Source organism: Dysidea avara, chromosome 8, assembly GCF_963678975.1.
Source record: "Dysidea avara chromosome 8, odDysAvar1.4, whole genome shotgun sequence".
NCBI lineage: Eukaryota > Metazoa > Porifera > Demospongiae > Dictyoceratida > Dysideidae > Dysidea > Dysidea avara.
Genome location: NC_089279.1, coordinates 10,277,964 through 10,296,527, shown reverse-complemented (window position 1 = coordinate 10,296,527; position 18,564 = coordinate 10,277,964). Strand labels below are relative to the sequence as shown.

General features: G+C 38.8%; 2 protein-coding genes across 2 annotated transcripts; both read right to left on the bottom strand.

The window, feature by feature from the left end:
* Window positions 1-12,062: 12,062 nt before the first annotated feature.
* On the bottom strand, window positions 12,063-14,676 carry LOC136264387 (chimeric ERCC6-PGBD3 protein-like). The gene is made up of 2 exons (XM_066059117.1): window positions 14,219-14,676; window positions 12,063-14,010 (listed from the first exon to the last, which is right to left on the bottom strand). The coding sequence occupies exons 1-2, from the start codon at window positions 14,585-14,587 to the stop codon at window positions 12,772-12,774; spliced, it is 1,608 nt and encodes a 535-aa protein (XP_065915189.1). The 5' UTR covers window positions 14,588-14,676; the 3' UTR covers window positions 12,063-12,771.
* A 424-nt stretch (window positions 14,677-15,100) lies between these two features.
* Window positions 15,101-16,848, bottom strand: LOC136264757 (golgin subfamily A member 6-like protein 7). The gene is made up of 3 exons (XM_066059528.1): window positions 15,635-16,848; window positions 15,200-15,571; window positions 15,101-15,127 (listed from the first exon to the last, which is right to left on the bottom strand). The coding sequence occupies exons 1-3, from the start codon at window positions 16,721-16,723 to the stop codon at window positions 15,101-15,103; spliced, it is 1,488 nt and encodes a 495-aa protein (XP_065915600.1). The 5' UTR covers window positions 16,724-16,848.
* Between the last annotated feature and the right edge of the window lie 1,716 nt (window positions 16,849-18,564).

The window sequence follows — 18,564 nt, the reverse complement described above, 5'->3', positions numbered from 1 at the left end:
GTGGTAAAGAAAAAAACACATGGGTTAAAAAAGCGCCAAAGCCAGCCATAGGCTGGCTTTGCAGTATACAAATACAAAAAGAAGTGATATCTAATCAAAAACAGCCAAGCTGTAAAAAAAGGTGCGGCCCCCATAAAGGCCATGGTGAAAAAAGATGTGAAATCCAAGGTGGCGGCCAAGAAATGGCTGTGATGGTAGGTTAATGGTTACATTTTAATAACGGCAATTCAGGTGAATTTTGTGCCGCTTGGTCTTGGCACCAAATTCACCTGAATTGTTGTTATTAAAATGTAACCATTAACCTACCATCACAGCCATTTCTTGGCCGCCACCTTGGATTTCACATCTTTTTTCACCATGGCCTTTATGGGGGCCGCATCTTTTTTTACAGCTTGGCTGTTTTTGATTAGATAATATATATAATATATAACAAAACACTTACAGGTGGTCAGATACAGAATTTTTAAAAATCGCCAAAACTTGAATTTTAATCTCACTGCCTCACTACCTCACCACAGTCGGCCAAACGAAGCAGCACACAACCACCATTTTATGCCACAATAACAAACTCACCAGTGAGATGTGCCTTTTGGGGTTCCAATGAGTGTAGACCCTCTACGCCTCGTCTTTTCTTTTATCTTCAATCAGGCTGTTTGTCTTCTTCTTCATCCAACAAATCCATATCAAGGCATTAATTTTCTACTTTTTTCAGCAGCATATTCAGACGCCACAAAATTATTTCAGGGCTGCATTTTAGAAGTGCTTCAGTCCCGGCACTACTATAGAAGAGATATACTAGCTAGATATCTGCAACTTCGTGATTGGGATCCCGTCCGCAATAGGTTTGCGACCATGCTGATCAAAATAAATATCTATATAGGTGGACTAATAGCAATAGAGTACGGAGATTACATGCAACTCTTAACAATCTAGCTATTTACTTATCAGTAGACAAGATGACCTCACCCCAGCCCTTATTGGTCTAGCTAGCTACACACCCCTTGGCTGACTCGAGGTATACTCTAATACAACACAGTCACTCTAATGCAATAGTCATGTAAGATATTCGGGTAGTAGAACAGTCACAAGTTTAATTTTAAAATGAAGTAGGGATTTATGCAATAAAAGTAGTGAAACAAGAGATGAATGATACATGGTATATACTACAGCATAGTTCAATGGGAAAGTCCCTACTTTAATTAGATTTGTAAATAGTGTAATTCAGCATACGGTATTTCATAAATTATATTAATTATGTTGCAATGCACTGCTAAGGAAGTGTAACTCTAACTTAGATTGTCAATTTATGTCCAAAAAACAAGGGTTATAATTATACAAAAGGCAAAGCCTGCAACATGCTCCCCTTACAGAGACATACACATACAGGTACAAGTACAAAACTAACAACCATAAAATTAATAAACTTACAACAGAACATAACAAACAACAATACCTATAGAAGAACAAGACAAAAATAAATGAAGTCAGTTAGTTAAACAGAAAATGATAAAGTGCCAGCCAGAAAGGGATTGATTTGGTTATTTGCAAAAACTTCTGCAGGAAAATTTATAATAATGAACAACAATGTGCATTGATGGTGGAAGATGATGTGGCAAGTGACAATAAATGGGATCTAGTAGTAATAGACTGTATTCCAAATGACATCACGAATAAAATGGCTGCAGCTAGTTTGGGGTATTCTAACATTTTCGAGTGAGAGTTCCAATGGGGTTTAAATCGCTATTCAATCCTGGAAGAAGATACTGACCTAAAACTAAAAGGTACAGTTATAAGGGTATAAAATCTATTCTCTAAAGCAGGGTTAGAAATTTTCAGCTGGTTTTCAAAGTTTAGAAGAAAAACTATTGTTTCTTTGCTGTAATAACCAAACCTGGTAATTTCACCTCGATATCTAGTTTGTTAGCCTCTATATCAATCTTCGAAATCTCGATCGCCATTGGTGATAATACCCGAAAATATAGGAATCCCCCAAATAGAAAATCTGTGTGACGTCATTTGGAATATGGTCTATAGTTAGAGACCTACAGTACCACAAGAATCTTTGTGATTTTAAAAACTCGAGGCAAAGCCAAAGTTTTTTAAAGCCACAGACTTGACTGGGTGGTCTCTAACTGACTTAGAAAATGGTGTGGGTGTATTTATACTAGTCACATTGTTGTATATAAAAGAAAGCCCACTTGATCTGCTTTGCTCCTGAGGGAGGCATAGCAGATTAGTGATCAATTGTGAGATCTGCAATGCTACTCAGCACACCAGTGATCAATAGTGAGGTGCGTTGTGTGTGTTGACTCTCTCAACTGGAGGTAGGAGGCTCTAATCATTTTAGAGAACCTCTCCAGAGGTCTCTATTGGATTTTAAAGACCTCATTATCTCCCAAAAATCAAAGAGTTTTATCTATACCATTTTCTAACAATTGTTAGAAAACTTAAAATGTGAATTAAATGGAATAGAGACTCTGTTATGTAGAATTTCACGTATACTTGAGCTATAGCCAAGTACAACCGATGATTATACAGTGAAGGCCATCTTAGGTCCTGTAGATAAGAGGTAGAAGATTTGGAACAATTACAGGCATGAGGATTCCATCTGCTAGTATACACCCAGCGTACAGCTCGTTGCTGAATTGCTTTCGGTTGAGCAGAGTCTCTGGGGCAGAATAATAAATACCATACAGGTGCAGCATATTCCAATAAGGGCCTAACAAGGCAATTGTAGGCGGCATCTTTATTAGTAGATGCTGGATTTGCAAAACAAGTGCGTCTTAACAGGAGGCTTTTGCTGATATGTACTTAACAAGAGCACTAAGTAATTATGAGTGTTACATTTGTAGCTACGTGTCCTATGTTGTGTAGTTATTATATGTATTTTTTTTGTCCATTTTTTATTTTTAAATTTGTTTTGTATAATTTGTTTGTGTTTTGCACTGTGTGTTGTGTACTTAGTTGCTCTGGTAAGGAAGAACGGCTTATGCCAATTACCTAGAGGATAAACAATCCACACAAAAACAGCCACAGCCAATATTAAAATTATTAGCAATAACATCATTGCAGCCATTTTTGGCTGCCACCTTTGGTTTCACAACTTTTTTCACTCAGGCTTAAGGCCACACCTTTTTTCACAGCGTGGCTGTTTTTGTGCGGATATCACCTCTTTTTGCAATTGTAAGTTCCAAGGCCAGCCTATGGGTTGACCTTGGTAATTCCTTTCAACTTTTTTCCCTTTACTAGAGGAATCATCGAAGACAGCGTTGCTATAATATGAAGAACTGAAATAAGATGAATTTTAAAGGTGCGTATACCCCAATGATAGCTGGGCAGATTCAACTCAAACTAGGAATGGAAGATGCCCTACCCTGAGGAAGCTTCCACTGCAAAAATGATTACTTATACCATTCAAGCACTATGGAGCTACAGGTACATGAAAACTTTTTTGTTAGATCTTTTGTTATTATTCCCAGGGTTACTAACCAGCACCCCTTGCCACCACCCCGACATCACAGAACTATATGACACTACTCCTTCTGAAAAGAGACAAGGAGAGCAAGTCTTCTGTAAAATACAGCACTGAGCAGCATGACCCACACCACCCCTTAATGTTGAAAATACAAGTGGAGTAAAAGAAAACATCTCAATTTCATTTTTCATACCTCCGTTGTTTCTCATGTTCAAAATGTCAATAAACTACGGTGAGGATAGCTACTTGGGTAGCTACCACGATATGAAGGTGCAATAGCCTTAACTTTGACATAAAAAATGCTTCAGATGTTTGCTTACCTCCCCAGAATCCTGAAACATAAACGTCTTCATCCTCATTGTTAGCTGTTGCATATCGAAGGCCAGGTCTCACCTGTAAAAAGGCTGCAACGGATGCATGAAAACGACATTTTCTGGTTCTGTAAAACGAGTATGTCGCCCGCCGACACTGGCTGTACTTGGCCATCCTTTCATAATTTTTGTAGAATATTCTAGAACAATCTAAATTTTCCATTGGTCGATCTATGAAATAGTAGATTGTAGCTAGAAATTTCATTTATAAAGTAGAAATAAAGTGAGATGATCAGCCGTGATAGCAGTGGTTCAGTGGTTAAGGATTTGGGTGTTCAGTATGGAGATCCCTGGTTCAAACGTTGGTCAGTAACTTTTTTTGACATTTTTTATGCAACTTTTTTACCATGCAGTGACTGTTCTATTAGAGTATTTTGACCCTGCGATTTACAATTGTTTGGTTTTTGCCTTGCAACTCTGTAGCTGTCAATGTGATTTCTTTAAACCACAAAAGGTTTGAGCTATGATGGCTATATGCACACCAATTTAAGTTATTCTCATAAGTGATTTACCCTGTAGGTGTGACAAGTTGTAACGCAAATAACCACCCATAGCTCTATGAATATTAATCAGATTTGCACCAAACTTGGTACGTGATTGTGCCGCAATATGTTCTTAAAGTGTAAGACAATTGAGCTACAGATTTGCATTTTTGTAAAGTGTGTGAAAAGAATAATCTAAGCCCCCCGAGCTCCCTAAACAAAGAAGAAAGAAAAAAACGAAGACATTAAGCCGAATGTTGAAGGCTTATATTTCAAGATTGCAGTAAGCAAAACTTGCTCAAATTTGGTATGTGTGGTTCTTACGGTGGAGGGCATTTGCAGTATAAAAATGATTCCAATTTGAGAATGGAGCATGGAGCTACGTATGCGTGAAAACCGCATTTTGTTTCTTCCTGTAAATATACTCATGGTGTGGTGCGCCGGCTTTCTTGGCCTGTGTACTGCGTTTTGTTTCTTCCTGTAAATATACTCACAGTGTGGTGCGCCGGCTTTCTTGGCCACACGACACAATACCATGTGTCTTGATAAATCAAATTCCAATTCAAATGAGAATTTATGTAAATCCTCTAGTACTGAACTACTGATTCGGATGGAATTAGTTGGTCATTAAAATGGTATTTACCAGTTGGTGAGATCACTTAAAATACTCTCACATTTCTGTGGATTCAATTTGAGTTGCCACAATTCTGACCATTGATATATTTTGTATTAGGGCTGTACTGATATGATACTATATCAGTATCGGACCGATATTACGAGTATTGGTATTGGTCAATTGCAAGTCTACAATACAGATATTTTACTTGAGTTATTATGCACTATTAAAAGTAGCACGAAAAGTGTCTTACTGCCCAAAGTGACTTAGTTGACAAATGGTTAATTTCTTACCTAGCAGGAGTTAGCTTGGGTTCAAATCCCAGATTAGACAGGTTTTTTTTTTGCTTTTTCTTGGTTGATTTTTTGTTCTGTGATTTGCTCTGACAAAAACAGACAAGTCTGGATAAAAACCTTTTGTGAACAGTCATATGTACCAAAAAATAAAGGATTACTTTGTTGAAAAGCATATCATTTAACACAAACATAGTGATTGTGCTACATACTTTATTACGCTGTAATGCATATCGGTTCGACTGTGAAGTATCAGCTGTATATATGATCTAATCCAAAACAGCCAAGCTGTAAAAAAAAGAGTGCGGCCCTGAGAAAGGCTATGGTGAAAAAAGATGTGAAATCCAAGGTGGCGGCCAAGAAATGGCTGTGATGGTAGGTTAATGGTAAAAATTTTAATAACGACAATTCAGGTGAATTTTGTGCCGCTTGCACTTTCATCTTTTTTCACCATAGCCTTTCTCAGGGCCGCACTCTTTTTTTACAGCTTGGCTGTTTTGGATCAGACTTCACTTCTTTTGGTATTTGTATACCCCAAAGCCGGCCTATGGCCGGCTTTAGGGCTTTTTAACCTATCATTTTTTCTTTACTACAGGAAGAAGAAAAGATGAAGCAGGGTGATTTCTTAGTAGCTGACCTCTCTGCAAGGTGATCCTTCTAGCTGATCTCTCTACCGGATGACTTGTTTGTAGCTGAACTCTCTACAGGGTGATTTGTTTGTAGCTGAACTCTCTACAAGGTAACTTCTTCTAGCTGATCTTTCTACAGGGTGATTTGTTTGTAGCTGAATTCTCTACAGGGTGATTTGTTTGCAGCTGAACTCTCTACATGGTAGTTTCTTTGTAGCTGAACTCTCTACAATGTAACTTCTTCTAGCTGAACTCTCTACGGGTGGCTTGTTTCTAGCTGACCTCTGTACAGGGTGACTTGTTTGTAGCTGAACTCTCTACAGGGTGATTTGTTTGTAGCTGAACTCTCTACAAGGTAACTTCTTCTAGCTGATCTTTCTACAGGGTAATTTGTTTGTAGCTGAATTCTCTACAGGGTGATTTGTTTGCAGCTGAACTCTCTACATGGTAGTTTCTTTGTAGCTGAACTCTCTATGGGTGGCTTGTTTCTAGCTGATCTCTCTACAGGGTGACTTGTTTCTAGCTGAACTCTCTACAGGGTGATTTGTTTGTAGCTGAACTCTCTACAAGGTAACTTCTTCTAGCTGATCTTTCTACAGGGTAATTTGTTTGTAGCTGAATTCTCTACAGGGCGATTTGTTTGCAGCTGAACTCTCTACATGGTAATTTCTTTGTAGCTGAACTCTCTACAGTGTAACTTCTTCTAGCTATACTCTCTACAGGATGACTTGTTTCTAACTGAACTCTCTACAGTGTGATCTGTTCATAGCGGAACTTTCTACTGGGTGATTTGTTTGCAGCTAAACTCTTTGCATGATTGTTTCTTTGTAACTGAACTCTCTACAAGGTAACTTGTTCTAGCTGATCTCTCTACAGGGCAATTTGTTTGTAGCTGAATTCTCTACAGGGTGATTTATTTGAGCTGAACTCTCTGCATGATGGCTTCTTTGTAGCTGAACTCTCTATTAGGTACCTTCTTCTAGCTGATCTGACTACAGGGTGACTTGTTTGTAGCTGAATTCCCTACAGAATAACTTGCAATGTAATATAACTGGGTAAATTATAAATGCAGCTGAATGCTTTATTAAGGTGACTGTTCTATTAGAGTATCTCGATCTCGCATTTGCTGCACGTAGTTGCCTTTCGGATCATAACTCAGTGATTTGTAATCCGATTCTTCTGTACTACTGCAAGTACTTTCTATGATGATTATTCCAGCTACATACTGATTTTCAGCTCATTGCTCTAAGCGGTTTGCCTGGTAGACACGAAAACTAATAGTTTTTTATAAAAATCGATCGCGTAATTTTGACACAGGTTGGGTTTTGTGTCATATCTCCATGGTCTTTATCCCGATTCCTTTCAAACTACAAAAAGGCACTCCTACGATGGTTGCTCCATCTACATATCAATTTTCAACTGATTCCTCCAAGGGGTTTACCCTGTAGGCGTGACAGACCTTCGACCTTATTTTACGCAAATAATCGGTCATAACTCCGTGAATGTTCATCGGATTTCTACCAAAGTTGGTACGGAGATCCGCCTTAATGAGCCCTTTAAGTGTGCCGGATGTCAGCCCAATCTGAGCACGCATTCGTGTTTTATAGCGAATTTTGCGAAGTGCGCAAAATGAAGATGAAGAAAAAAAACGAAGAAATTAAAACGAAAGTTTGTTCGCTCGTATCTCGGAAATGGCCAGAGCGATTTTCTTCAAATTTGGTATGTAGACTCACCTAACTGGGCGGCACGTCTCTAGCAAATTTGGTTCCAATCGGATAAGGGATCACAGAGCTACATAGGTGTGAAAATTGCATTTTCTTTCTTCCTGTTAATATATACTCACGGTGTGGCGCGCCGACTTCTTGGGCCGCACGACACACTACCGTGTGTCTTGATATCAGTTCATTAGAAACCTGTATCGTAAAGACAATAAATATCAGATATCGGTATCGAATGTAAAATGTGGTATCGGTACAGCCCTATTTTCTAACAAACCACTTTAAATCGTAAATTAATCACAGAAGTATCTTCTCAACTGTTTTATAGTGTGTCTATCGTATTTCCCATGTGAATTGTTTAAAGAAAGCCTCAAGGATGCCCTTCATTTATTTTCGTGTAAGTATGTAACATGCCCCTTTCTTTTAAAAGGAATTCATAATTTCTGGTATTCTAAGAAGCGTATTACACTGTTTTTTTTTGGTTGTAATATGCCCATATAGCCCATCAGGAAAGTTGTTCACAATGTGCTCTTTAACCCGTTTAATTTGAGTTATGAAAGAACAGCCTTGGCATAAAGCATATAATAGCTTCTTGAAAGTGTAATACAAGTTGATGTTGTGCTACTTCTAAAAACCAGGCGTCATGCAGCAAGCAACCTAAATAGAATTAATTAACATTGTATTTTGGGTTCTGTTTGTTGCTACATACAGAATTTGTACTTTGTAAATTGATGAATATTTCATAATTCTGTAATTACGTTGCTATGCACTGCTAAGGAAGCATACCTTGAACAAACCATCTTAACCCACTAACACTGCACAGAAGTTTGTCTATAGCATTTTCTTAAGCAAATTCTCCTGGAGGCAAAGCCTCAAAGCTGCTCTTAACTTTTGGTTGTGTGTTTATGGGCTTTTCAACTCGAAGGAATTCAGCATACTTGGTGGCCTAGGAAGCCGACTGTGTTATTTTTCGACTGTTTAATGCCTGTAGAGCCCATGGGGAAAGGCTTTCACTGCTGTGTCCTCAGTGATATAAACTCGCTTCACCCATATTTCAAACCAGCACATATTAATCGTCTTAAACCAAAGCTTATACCTGCCCTGAAGTTTAGACACGATCTTTATTTCTTACATAAAAGTAATTTTTAATGAGCAAAGTTTTGCTCACGTGGGTGTGGAAAGAAGCTGTGGGTGTACACCTGGTTTAAAAAACTTATGACCTTGAACCTGGGTTGGGTTATAATAACTTGGGAGTTAAGGAAAATGCACATAACACTAGGGCTGAGCGATACTGCCATTTTAGTATCACGATCGATACTAAAGCCACTATTCACGATACTGAATAGTTCACGATACTTACAAATATGTCAATCATAGCTGGTGCTACATAGTGTATTCCTCAGTATTCCTACAGGAAGTCTTTAAAAGTAGCATCAAACTAGCCACTATCATCCTTGTTTACAGTAACAGTTATTGTAACACATGCTTTGAAGTTATGTTATGGTGTTCACACCTCTCTGCAGGGGTAACCAGGTTATGACTTAAGGATTCTGGAGCCTAGTACAGCATAACAAATGGATTTTTAATGACAATAATGTACAGGCATGGTATCATGATAGTTAATAACAAAATATCGCGATATCGATACTTTCAAAATATCGTGATATATCGCTAAAACGGTAGTATCACTCAGCCCTACATAACACCACAGTTGTTTGTTTGTGGTTTTGACAGGAATGCAGCTAAACATTTCAGTGAGTCTTCCCGGGTAAGTAGAATACTATAGCTAGGAAAACAGGAGCGGAAAGCAGGAACAAGAATGACCAACCAAAAATACAACATACAGGTTGGCCATGATGCTTCTTTACATCATCATCAAAACAGTGTATTAGAGCAGTCACCTGCATTAAAATACTTTAATGAATGTATATAAGCATATCGTAAACTTGTAATGGCCATTGACAGTGATAATTATCTCGCAACCAAGGTTAGCACGTAATGATAGACACGAAAACCACCTTATGACACATTGATTTGGACAGGTAGTTGGTCTAGCGAGTTTGAAGCTAATCGGGGGGAAAACATGGGAGGAGTTTGTATTTGAAATTTTTATGGCCTCGATTTTTACGTTTCTCATTCTGTCGTCCAAAGGAGGAGAGAAACGTCCAGTGTAGGCTGGGATGGGGAAGGCTGGTAACACGTTAAGGGTCTCCAGAAAGTTTTGGACAAATTCGTGTCTTCCTCAGGTAGTTACGGTGGTTTAAAGGGTATTTCCTGTAGTTTGACGAATCGCCAGGATCAAAAGATTTGTCTCAAATTTTTGTTTTGTATGGTATCGATCTAATTAGAATCCGACCAAGAATGACGAAACAAGGATTGAGAGAGATGATATATACAAGAGATGATATTATCATATATTATTATCATCTCTCATATTATCATCTCTTGTTTCACTCAACTCATAAGTTGAGTGTAAAAGTACAAATTAATTATAAAGATTACTTAAACTATTCTTGAATTGAGACAAGGATTCTGATATTACCACGACACTTGGTAACCTGTTCCACATACAAATAGTTGATGGAAAAAATGAATATTTACATGAGTCAACCCTGGTAGCTGGCTGAATGAATCTATGAAGATGGCCTCGGGAGATCTTGTTTAAGTTGGAGTAAGTTAGTGGTAAATTACGCTACTGCTACTACGATCTAAGGTAAGCTATGCACGCTACTACGGGCCTAGCTATATGCTTCCAATTTTGGCACAGTACGTACTTTAATAAGCTGTAACTAGCTAGCTGTGCTACAACAAAAAACTAAACTAACTAGTATTTTAAAAATTGTTCATTTAAAAATGAAGTAGGGATCTAACTACAGGGTGTATGCAATAAAAAGTAGTGAAACAAGAGATGAATGATAGTATTTACAGCATAGCTCAATGGGAAAGCCCCTACTTTGGCACATTAGCTATAATTTTGCTCAATGCCAAAGTAGGGACTTTCCCATCGAGCTATGCTGTGATACCATCATTCATCTCTTGTTTCACTACTTTTTATTGCATAGTTAGATCCCTACTTCATTTTTAAATTAACAATTTTTAAAATACTAGTATTTAAAAACTCATGGCAGTAGTTAGACCATAGCTTTGTAGGGTGGCATAGCTATTCCTACACAGTTTACGGTGAATGCACAACTGCAGATTGGTATAAACTTGCTGATTTGATATTAAGTAGGTGGGAGGTGTGAGACTATATATGTGGCTATGACACTAAAAACAGTACTGCATGGAGCAACAAAGGGATGAGCCTATGCTACAATAATAATAACCTCTATCACTGCACATGACTACACCTTGTTTTTTTTTGCAAATTTTCTAATGTGCATACATGACCTTCGTGACTTATGAGGAAGGGTAATACCAGCAGTTGTAGCTCAGTAATGGTGTGCCCAGCATTACAAGAGATACGTAGATAATGCTTAGATTATTGTTAAGAAGCTGTTTCCAGCTCAGTCTGTGATGCGAGTCCAGTCTGCAAAATACATTATGCCCATCTGGGCAGCGATTATAATAGACATTAAGAACTGAAATCGATTGTGGGGATCGATTAATACTCACATGATTAGTATGCACGACTTGGATTTCGACATGAAAACCACTCAGACGGAGAGTGTTTTGTTATTTTCACTACTCTACAAGTAGAAAAACGTTGGGCTTCACTGAGAACTATGCTATAGCTTATTCATCAATCATTTCCACACGTTTCCAAATACAGACCACAGCCCCATCATGAAGTTACCACTCTACAAGCAAGCTTACCTAATCTAGGCCTTTAGTAAACTCTGTAATTATTCCATAAACAATTCAATAGCACTGATTAAAACATTAAACTTGTGTAACTGAAATTCTCCGTGATATCTCTAGGATTTGTCCATTCATCGTAACCGAATGTAACCAGAATTTACTAGCTGTTGACCCATAATTGAAATTTTAGGCATGCATATATAATATGTGACCCCGCTGAGTGAAAACCTGACTAGTTTGTATTTCATCAATTATTTTTATAACTTCTTTGTTATGCAGCGGGAACAATCAATGGGCTGTCAAAGTTTCTGCCTTATCTGGTGAATAGTTGTGGAGTTATAGCGATAGACAGCAGGAAGTGCACAACTATTAATTTGTACAGTGACTACATGGAAAAAAATTACAGGCGATTGTTTAATTGATCATAATTCACAAAGGAAACAAGCTTATGGAGATGGGACTTGGCTCATTGTCTTCATACATTTAAGAAAAAGGCTGTTTAAATTTAGAAATGGTGACACTTATGTAATATTTTACCGTAACGTAAACAAATGCCCATAACTCATGTTTGCTTCATGGTACTGAAACAAAACAAAAACATTCTTACTCATCGACCAACCCGTGCCACCTCTTGTTGTACCCCGGCTACCCCACCACCTCTTGTTGTACCCCGGCTAGCTAGTGTTCCAGTATTCTACCTTTGTGTGATAAAGTTTGAAACATTCCCTATCGTCACTTACACATAAATGTACATTACAGTAAGAACATTTAAATCGAGTTTCATGCCTCAGTTCACTTCTAGAAAGATGTTGCTTGTTCCTTGTCATGTTGCACACTACACATTCAAGTTTCTTTGTCTGTTGTATAGGCCAGTGACCAAGATTCAAGTTCAGTCGTGTTTCACTATGCTCCCCACTCCGCTGACGACCAGCTCGTTGCCGGAAACGATAAGGTCCGATTAGCTGATTGACTACTGCAATGCGGAAGCTAAGATAACTTCGCTTTCGTCGACTTGGATAACCAGCATACAGTGATGGATTGGAGTACCTCTCTAAGATGTAAGCATTGTAAAGAGCACATTCTATCAGGTGAGCAAAAACTCTTTTCCACCACTTACAGGATCTTCTTCCCACATTATAGTATCCTATATGCTGATCACTGCGATCCACCCCTCGCATGTACTGCTGATAATCAGGCAGCAGTGGCGGACAAGAAACATCACTTGATGTCCCATCAGGATTAGTACGTCGGACTGTCTCTCCATGTGTGCTCCTTCATGAAAGGTTGATAGAAAATAGACAAATCTTCGATCATACCATGCTGCTGCAAGGAGTGGACCATTTGATAGGTAATTATAGTATCCCCTATCTTCAGTTGTCCTTCTAATTATTGACTTAGGAAACCCTGTTCTGTTTGTTCGAGCTGTCCCACAAGCGTTGTTCTGATCTTCATACAGGGCCATGTACAGACGAGGGCTGGTATAATAATTGTCGGTGTAAACTTCATGCCCTTCAAGTCCATCCATAAGTTCCAGTACAACTCTTGAACAAAGCCCAATATCAAGGTTTGACTGCATGTTTTGCCTGTGTATATTTGCATTCTGTATATGTACCCATTTGTTGCATCACACAACACAAACACTTTTATCCCCCACTTTGTAGGCTTGTTCTTCATATATTGCTTGAAGTTGAGACGACCCTTGAAAGGAATCATAGCCTCATCTACAGTCACAGCCTGGTGAGGTGTGTAATTGGAAGCACATTGGGCAGTGACCAAGTTCAGCAAGTTTCTCACTTTGAAAAGTTTGTCATGTCGTGGATGCCCTGCTGGATGTTGCTGTCTATTATCAGCAAGATGAAGGAAACGGTAGATCTGGAGAAACTTGTCTCTACTCATTATTTCTGAGATACCAGGAGTACTCAGGATCTCCTCATTAACCTGCCAGTACATGTCAAGGTGTGGCAAGTGTAAGATCCCCATCATTATGAGCATTCCAATAAATGCCTTCATTTCTTCACAGGTGACATCTTTCCACGGTCTTGCATATTGCCGACAGGGAAACCGCAAAGCAGCATAACTATTGGTTTCAGTGACCAGCAAGTCCCAAACATCATCAGTAAAGTACAAATAAAATAAATCAACTGGCCTTGTGTTTGGTGGAAATCGTACATTTGGACCAGGAGTTGGTGAGTAGCTAAATTTAGTGTGTGTGGGCTCTATATTCTCCCACTCTCCAGGTAGAAAAGTTACTCCAGCTGCTCTTCCATCACCAGGTATGGTCCCATGTCCCCTACCAGCACCACGACCACGTCCTCTGCCACGACCACGTCCTCCACCAAGACTAATTGTTCTACTCCGACTACGCTCCCTGCCACGACCACGTCCTCTGCTGTCACTGCAACGTACACCACGTCCACGCCTGGCACTGTCAGTAGGTCCTACACCACCACCACCTCTTGTTGTACCCCGTCCTCGTCGATGTGCACGTGCTGCTCCTTGAGCTGCTGTAGTGGCACGGGTTGGTCGATCAGGTGATGTTGGTATGGAGTCATCATCGGAAGTGTCACTATCAGTAGGATCAAGTCGTCGTTGCTTGGGAGAACTTGGGTGTTCTGAACTGGATTGCTGCAAAGGAATACAAACATTTATTTGCATTATGTAGTCACTCGTAAATAATTTTACTTAGCCACAACTTGTATTTTTTTTATCTATTGTCTGTATGTTTTCTATTTGTATGCTTGTATGTATTCTATCTCTTTTCACCAGTGCATATTTATCATCAACCATTTATACCTTAGTTGTCACCTATTCATATCTATGTGAAATCACTTACACTTTCATCTCTATCATTGTGATCACTAATACTTCCTGTCCTACTGATGGCTTCACTTTGTTCGCTGGAAGCATCATCAAACTGTTCTTCATCAACCCTCTCTTCAGTAGTAGGATCGTTCATGTCTTCAGTAGAAGGATTGTCCCTGTCTTCAATATCATCTCTGTCCTCATTCAGGTCGCCAGCAGCATCCCAAGCGTCTGCCACTGGTTCGAGTACAGCTTCAGCCTCCAATTCGCTTCGACGGAGAACAGACTCGCCCAAGTAGGCATATATCTCTTCTCCTTCATTATCGTCGCTCTCATCACTGCTGAATCCATCATCAAGAAGAGTATCGAGAACGTCCGTTACGGAAAGTCGGGATGCCATTATGTCATTTACGCGCAAAATGCGAATCGCTTTGCGGGAAGGACCATTTATCCTAGTAACCAAAGGGGTGTGGTCGTACAAATCTTAGCACACGTGCGTCGGCCCTTATGGAGCTGCTTTATGGTTAAATTAGCGTGCTTTGCTAAATCATGTGGATTTCTAAATCCATGCCGCCATATGGCGGCTACCGCCGTTAATGGGTTCAGGTTCATCCATTGGTCACTCAGTTATCTCAATTTGAGCCTTATTTCACTGTTTACTGAAGCGATTAAAACACGCGTAAAATTATCTTTGTAGTACATGTTTTTTACTCAATATATTTCAATGGGAAAAACAGAATTATGCAAACTAGTCGGGTTTTCGCTCAGCGGGTCACATATATCCAGTCTGTGGTTGCATTTGTATTGACTTGGGTGATTGCTTGCCCTGTGCAGCCTATCAGCTTGATACGGATGGTAAGTGTTACATACGTATTATCCATAACATGGGCTTTTGCCTGATATGTATATGCCCTTAGCCCTTGGGCCTGCAGCTCTCGGGCTGTTGGGAATACATATCAGGCAAAGTCCTCATACCCATGTTACAACTATTACATGTATTCCCCAAACCTACATTATTACTTTCCTGTGCTTTTCTGCTTACATTATTACTTTCCTGTGCTTTACTGCTTGACTCTAGTTTATCATTTTGAGCCATTTTTTGGCCTTCCTTTCTTAATTGATCTTTTGAATCTAGTAGCCGATCCATCTGGCCACTTACATCTTGAGCCATTTCCTGATTTTTCTGTGTTAATTGCTGACTTCGCAGTTGAGCCATTTCTTGCTGCAGTTGATCATTTTGATGTACTTTTTGATCCATTTGACTTACAATTTGAGCCATTTCCTGGTCTTGCTGTCTTAATTGTTGATCTTTTTGATTTAGTTGCTCATCTTTTTGAGCAATTTCCTGATCTTTATGTCTTAATTGTTGGCCATTTTCTTTTAGCTGTTTATCTTTTTCAGAAATTTCCTGATTCTTTTGATATAGTATTTAATTCTTTTGATGTACAATTTCAGCCATTTCCTGCTCTTTATGTCTTAGCTGCTGATTTTTTTGATGTATCTGTTTGTCTTTAGCAGACATTTCTTGATCTTTTTGTCTTAGCTGTTCATCTCTTTGATCTAGTTTTTGATCCTTTAGACTTATAATTTGAACCATTTCCTGATCTTTCTGTTGTAGCTTTTGATCTTTCTGACTTTCTATCTGAGCCAATTCTTCATCTTTCTGCCTTAACTGCTGATCCTTCACAACCAATTGATTGTCTTTAGCCATTAACTGCTGATCTTTCTGATTTAGCATATTCTCCAAGTCTTTAACACCCTTGAACAGTTCAATGATACTATCATCTTTATGTGGGTGTTGATCATAGTCAACGTTCTTCAAGTCCTTTAACACGCCTCCAATTGGTGGTCTTTTCTTTGATCTATTCTGCAAGCATTGCTCTACTAGCTGTGTCAGACCAGGAAACTTGGTGAAATTAACCATATAGACTTTCCTTCTTTGAATCTCCGACAAGACAACATCATCAGCAGTGACTCGGTCTGATGGAGTTGGCCACTGCAAACTCACCATATGCACACATACACACCCCAGAGAGAACACATCAATTGATGGACCGTAAACTGGGTTAGCAGATAATGCCTCTGGAGGCATAAATGCTATTGTACCTGGAGCTTGTGTATGCCTATCTAGGTCATGGGAAACCACTTTAGCCACTCCTAAATCACCTACTTTTGCCACAAGGTACTTTGTAAGCAAAATATTATTAGAGGAGAGATCACGGTGAATTACATTTCGACTGTGAAGGTATTGGATACCCTGGCAGGTGTCCACAAGAATGGACAACTTTACATGAAATGGAAAATCTTCTTTTTCGTATTTCTCGATCAACCCAGTTAGACTGATATGCATCATCTCCATCACTAACCATGGTAACTGTGCATCAGGACTAGGGTAGTGTATTCCTAGGAACTGTACCACATTGGGGTGGAGTATCCTGCTACACTGGACACACTCGGCAAGAAAGGCGCTCTTCTTTGTTTCACTCATCAGTAATGGGTGTATTGCTTTGGCAGCACAAACTGTCTCGTGTACCATCACTTCGTAAACGTGAGCGTAAGAACCAGTTCCTTTCGGCTCTTTCTTATTTGTCCTCGTCACTACAGGTAATTTTAAACTGCGGAGTTGTGTCTCTAAGTTGCGATCGCGTTCTGAATAGGCCATTTTTGCAGCGTGGGAGTGTACAGAAGTTTTGAGGCTGCTTGATACATGACTACGTCGCGCATGTGCAGCAACTATCCAATGAAATTTAAACAGCATAATATTATTTGAATTTCACGAAGAGTAAATTTCATTGGCTGTATTTGTTGCACCATAGATAATTATACCCTAACATGCTGTTAGGGTATATTATCTATGGTTGCACATGGGTCATTCCATGTCAAATCAACAAAGAATTTAGGGTCACCTCTCAGATTTTGACGAAACTTGGTGTGTTTGTAGTAGCTACCTGTGGTGCTTAATTATCACTCATGCACATTTTTAGCTCCATACATCCCGTAGTTTCTGATTTATGACCACAAATATTTTGAATATTTCATGAAAAATTGGTTCATCTCTAGTTACAAAATCGACTGTAACTTTGCACTGTATAAATACTTTTAAACACAATTTTCACTGATTGAAGACTGTTGATCAACCTTCCATTGATCCCTAAATTATGGGATATCTACTTAATTATGGTTCAAAAATACTTTATTGAAAAACTTCAATCCTTTATTTCAAAAAAGGCTGTTTGAAATTCTTCAAATTCTTTTGTAAAATGATTGGGCCATGGTCTATGTTTGATAAAAAAATTTTTGTGGTGGGACCACAATGGGCTCAAGAGATATAGCTAATGAACTGTGTTGTGGTGTGCAGTGGAATGGATAGTCTATTATTGCTGTATGGGAGTGTACACCTCCAATAACCACTCACAACAACGTTTGTCTTACAGAGTGAAGGTATCTAGGTACAGTGCAACTTGTATTAGTGGCCACCTGTATTGAAAGACCACCTATATGCTGCAGTTAATTTGTACTTATTTAATTGGACATTAATGTTATAACACCAAAGCATCAACCCTTTCTAGCAAATCCAAAAATGGTCCTTATTAGACAGGTTGACTTTAAGTTACAAATCTGACCACTATGTGTCCATAAACATGTGTCCATAAACATATCATGTGAATGTTGTACCATCTCTTCAGCTTTATCAAGTTGAATCCCACTGTAGCAGACATAGTCCTATTTAAGTTGCGTATGTGGCTGCATAGTTATGTATATCAGAACTCCTCAAAAGGGATACCAGCACAGTTTGATAACCAGGATATCTGTTTATACTCCCACTCTAGTGGTGCACATACCTTTGAACCAAGATATTTCTGTGACCTCTGTAATATGAGCACATTATTATGGTCCTAGGAATGGAGGGTTTTACTATACTTACATACATTACTTGCACTTCAATATGTGAAATTAATTTATAATTACTTTATATTTGTGACCACTTTGAAGATCAAGACATAAATTCATGCATATACCCAAACATGTTGACCACACTTTTGTACGTGTTTAACATTTTCCTGTATTGATCTTCAAAGTGTAAATGCAAAATACTTTGAAAAATCATTAATTTTAGTAATGCAGTACTATGAATCACACATGAGGTGCAAGCAAGTGTTAATAATAATAAAAGAACTCTTAGTAAATGCACCTACTGTACTGCATACAGTGTGACTCTTCCCATTCCCTTGACCATTGATAAAGTGTTCATTTTTAAGGAACCACAGACTTCTTGCGTCCAAATGTACATACTTTTATAAAGTGAGATCATGAATGGCTATCAACAGCCCGGGTATCCTTTTTGAGGAGGTCTGTTGTACTTATGCAACCATGTAT

Bases quoted from the DNA above. Each gene is read 5' to 3' on its own strand.
- LOC136264387 (XM_066059117.1), bottom strand. From the start codon at position 14,587: ATGGCATCCCGACTTTCCGTAACGGACGTTCTCGATACTCTTCTTGAT. The intron at 14,011-14,218 runs GTAAGTGATTTC...ATTCCTTTGCAG, and splicing joins ACAATGATAGAGATGAAAGT to CAATCCAGTTCAGAACACCC.
- LOC136264757 (XM_066059528.1), bottom strand. From the start codon at position 16,723: ATGGTACACGAGACAGTTTGTGCTGCCAAAGCAATACACCCATTACTG. The intron at 15,572-15,634 runs GTACATCAAAAG...AAAGATAAACAG, and splicing joins AGCAGGAAATGGCTGAAATT to CTAAAAGAAAATGGCCAACA. The intron at 15,128-15,199 runs GTAGGTTTGGGG...TATTCCCAACAG, and splicing joins AAGCACAGGAAAGTAATAAT to CCCGAGAGCTGCAGGCCCAA.